General features: G+C 38.1%; 1 protein-coding gene across 1 annotated transcript in view; it reads right to left on the bottom strand.

The window, feature by feature from the left end:
* Positions 1-1,296: 1,296 nt before the first annotated feature.
* LOC138050556 (mediator of RNA polymerase II transcription subunit 16-like) overlaps positions 1,297-4,617 on the bottom strand; it is a 35,632-nt gene continuing 32,311 nt past the window's right edge. The window contains exons 17-18 of the mRNA XM_068896878.1: positions 3,986-4,057; positions 1,297-3,391 (exon numbers count right to left, since the gene is read on the bottom strand). Of these exons, the coding sequence (XP_068752979.1) occupies positions 3,180-3,391; positions 3,986-4,057 (284 nt within the window). The 3' untranslated portion in view covers positions 1,297-3,179. The remainder of the gene's footprint in view (positions 3,392-3,985; positions 4,058-4,617) is intronic.

The following is a 4,617-nucleotide window of genomic DNA, read 5'->3' as shown; positions in this document are numbered from 1 at the left end:
GTTTATCAATACCTGCACTGTTTCTATTTTAAAAGAGACATGTCTATGAATGAGATTCTTGAACTCAATGATGGTGAAATTGGTCTTCTTGGACCAGGTAGTGGCTGTCTAACATGGTTACTTGAAAAGATCTTCGGTTGGATTGATATATTAAATTCACATAGTGTATTACATGATGCTTCCGGGAGGTTTTATGACCACCATAAGCTCGGTAGAGGTTACACTTATGCTATTTCAGAAAAATACACAACTAAACTGATTAAAAGATCACCTTTTTGTGGGCAAGTCAGTGGTATACTATATTGTCTATGCAGACGATTAACAATCTAGACCATATATATGGCAGATCGAAAAAAGAGAATATTCAGCTGGAACCATATTTCAGACAAACTCTCAGAAGATCAGGTCGACGAACTAAAGAGCTATTATAAGGCATACCATAGAAAGTGTTGGGCTTACAAAAAGGCTGTCAAACGCTTCAAAAAATTCAAACTCATTGGTAATACTATTTCTATCATAACTGGTACTGGTGGAATTATTAGTGCTGTTGTAACTGGCGGTATAGCCCTAGTAGCTATAAGCACAAGTGCTTTGTTAATCAAGTCTTACATGGATTTCCAATCATTGGATCTTAAAATACAAAATTGCACATACGCATACCAAAGTTATCAACATCTGTTGAATTCGATAAAAGACATGTTGAGAAGCGGTGATTTTCAACCATCGTTTCACACAGAATTAAAAAATGTAGATGATTTTGTAACTGATGTTTGTCCTAGTGTTGATAAATTCTACGCAAAATACAATGACAAATTCATTCCTTAACTATCACATTTATTTTATCGAATGATAATGCTAGGATGTCTTGCCAATATCGTTTATAACTTTCAAGTGTCTTTTTAGACTTTGATGTCTTGACCTTTTCATAAGGAAGATCAAGCATTTTAAATATTTGTTTCAAAATGAAATTTATGTTAATCATACGCTTTCTATCAATGTTAACATCTTTCACAACTTCCCCGATAGCCGCAAAAATTCGAATTATTTTATCCATATTTTTTACAGAAATCTGGAAACCATTTTTTACAGCTATATTATTCATTATGTTTTCTATATGATATTTTCTTTGGTAAACACTTTTACGATGGAATCTATGCTTATTTGAGTGAAAATCAACAAATTCTATAAGTGGTTTATAGCCATTAACTGTCCCACATTTTTTACAAACTAGCATATTGTTATCATTCACTATCTCTGGCTGATCGCAACATTGATCTGTGTTTTTAGTATGCTTTGATATCTGTTTATTGCAAAATGGACAGACCACTTCTTCCATATTGACAAGTTCTTTATGCAGTTCTTCGCAACTCATTATACTATTATATGAGATATTATTTTAGGTTTTTTAAAAACATATAGTTCCAAAATAAATTTTGCGTTGGATCCATTCTGCCTCGCCACGGCATAGATTCGCAGAAATATAAAACATATAGATTTCCAAGAATACGAGACCGAAAATGACCACGCCCATGCGACCACACCCATGTGATGGAAACCATCGATGGAAGCCATTAAATGTAAAGTAGTATGGAGTTGGGTTGGTATGAGAGCATTTTTGCAAAAATGCTCTCGTACCCCCAACTCCTATACTACTATAGTCCGTTCAGGCCATTCTTTATCCTTGAAATCATAAATGCATGAACTCTGTCAACACTTCCAGGTTTCTAGAAATAACATACATGGGGCGCAAATTTAAAAGCTGACCGTGGTTACACCATAAAGGCAGGTCACTTTTTGCATCAGGAATAATCACCAATGAAGACCATTGCAATGATCTTGGGGCTTCACAAAAATTTTCCCTGACTTCTTTGGCGTGGGAAAACAAAGAAACAGCAATCGCTCTTGGGCAGGGATTGCATTACATTCTCAATGGCAGTCTGCTGTAAATTTGAGGTTTTCTGTAACTGTGGAACTTCTTCTTTTGCACTGCAAGCTTCCCCTAACAGCCACATAAAACTCAAAACATCTATGCATATATAGCTAGTGTACAGCCGCCCACTCTCTGTAAAAAAAAAAAAATCGGAGAGGATTCGTCTTTGATTTACCGTTGATAATCGTGTTCAATACCACGTGATTTTCCCTGGAATGTGTGGAAAATGATGTGACTGGTTATTACCCATCGATCATGTTACATCATTGAAACAACACGTTTTGACTGGCTTTTACTTTTATTTCTCCACATCAACACTGTGAGAACCACCGTGAGAAATTTTACGATGAATTCGTGTGTACTTTGCGCACGGTAAAAATTACGAATAAAAATCTCTTTGATGGTCAAAGAGGTTTTCCTTTTAAAGCACGAGCGGAATTGTTAGCTATGGAGTGTAAAGTGGAAATCGATTCTACGTACATTTGTAGGAATTGTTGTCAGCGCTAAAGAAACGAAAGCGCTCCTGACGAATCTTCACGAGGTGAATATATATATTGCACTATTCAAGAGATTGTCCACTCGAAAACGTCTCCCGCTATCCCTTACCAGTCAATGTAATCCCAACGCCTTGCTCGGACCAGCCTAGCCATTCTCAAGAACAATCTACAAAGCGTGTTGCCCTGAAGATTTGAGATGAGGAAAATAACAGATCATCGGCAACGATCTGTGCTGCTCTGAAGATCAGAGCCGTACCCGGTTGGAAGACTTGCAAATACATCCTTTCCTTTAAAGAGTGCTTCTATCCTATAAAGCCAAGGTATCTTAAAACTATCAGAGACGCTCTTCAATCCACGCTTGAAATCTACCTCATTGAACACCATTTTGAGAATTTAGCTCCAAAGAAATATGAGCCACGCAATGGTCAGCGTAGATCACCTAATAATGTATGCAAAATTATTCCGGAACACTTTGTGTTGGATGTCAAAATTGGGCGTGCATCTAATTAGGGTCAAACCTGGACATAAGTGGGAGAGTGCGCGGCTGCACACAGGCTATATATACACGGACAAGGAAGGTGTCACCATTTCTACCTATTTTTACGTCTTGATATTGGTCTGTATGAATTCTACACAAACCTAATTCTTTTAACAACGAGGGCCATAATGAAGTTAACCATTAAGCACGGAATGCGTGTGATCCAACACATACATGTATAACTAATACTTAGTTTAACTATTATCACAGCTCTCTACCGAGTGCACTGTTTTAACTTGGTGGTGGGAGATTTGTCCAGAAAGATCCTTCTCACAACATCCATAGTATGTATTCCATCAGCAGGCATGGGGAAGATGGCAGAGGATGATGGATGGAAGACCTGATGTGTTGTCTGCAACACTGGTTGGATACCAAACTGATAAAGGCCTGTTTTGATTTGTCCAGTCACAGCTTTGCCAGACACACCTAAATTTGGTAAAAAAATCAATCTAATGTTAGCATCACTTCCGTCAGAAGAGATCTGTATTTACTGATAATGACTCAACCATATTTGAGAGGAGTCAAACTTTTTATCTTCTCGTTTTGATGCTCTGTCACTGAGCTACGAAGACTCATGCAATCTATGCCACTGAACTATTGACATGTCACTGAAATGTCACACCATGGCATTCACACTCACAATTTTTATTGTTATGAAAGAAGGAGCGAATTTCAAACCCAGTGCGTTAATGACGAGATGTGTGAAGAAGCTAACAATGTGAAAGGGTCCTTTGCAGGATAATGATCACATGGTACAAAAACCGCCATACTTGAACGCAAATTGCCCACTGGGACATTTAAAACAAAGAAATTTTAGATTAACTTGCTTTGCTTGAGATGCCCCAGTGCGCAATTTGCTTTCCACTATGGCGGTATCACTATCCTGTGCAAAGGACCCATTCTTTGAATGAAGAGGTCACTTTCACGAATTAGCCAGATTTCTCACGCACAATGCCACTGCTAGTGAGGTATTGCTACATGTGTTCTCGAACTCAGCTTGTTACCGCAAGTTACACCTACCTCTGCTTAAACTGGGCACTTGTATATTTTGAAGGAAAGATGAAAAATTTGGAGTTAGAGGAGCTGCTTCAGCTGAAAGACGAACACAAAATGAGGACAAAAGATCAGTGATAATGATTGATGCAGCATTAATAAAATTTCACAATTATGGCACATTTTCCATATAGACAACATGCACGTTTAGAATGTGTTTTACATCGCTGCAACAGGGCAGACCAACAAGTACATGTAGACGCTTGTGTGAACAATGCATCAGTTCACCAATGTTGAACAGGGTTTGTAAAGGAGGCGTTTTGATGACACAAAGCTTAAATAGAGGTTATCGCCTTATGAAGATGCCGTTAGAAAAATCCAGGACTTTCTCCTCACTTAAAAAAGTCTGGATGTAATGCAATGCCAAGGACGTGAATCCAAAACCTCTCACTTGGTTGTCTGACACTCTATCTCCTGAGCCAAGACAGTTCTATCCACGTTAACGAGTGAAACGAAAGCTGTCAATTTTGATAGCATTTAAATGACAGCACATGCTTTACATGGAGTGGGAAACTCTGAGTAGTACATGATAGAATAGAAATTATGCTCTGGACAAAGTAAGTCATTGCCTACAATCCTGGACGAAATTTTTGTGACGT

Source organism: Montipora capricornis, chromosome 6, assembly GCF_036669925.1.
Source record: "Montipora capricornis isolate CH-2021 chromosome 6, ASM3666992v2, whole genome shotgun sequence".
Lineage (NCBI taxonomy): Eukaryota > Metazoa > Cnidaria > Anthozoa > Scleractinia > Acroporidae > Montipora > Montipora capricornis.
Note: the sequence above shows the minus strand (reverse complement) of the source record. Positions and strands in the feature narration are given on the sequence as shown.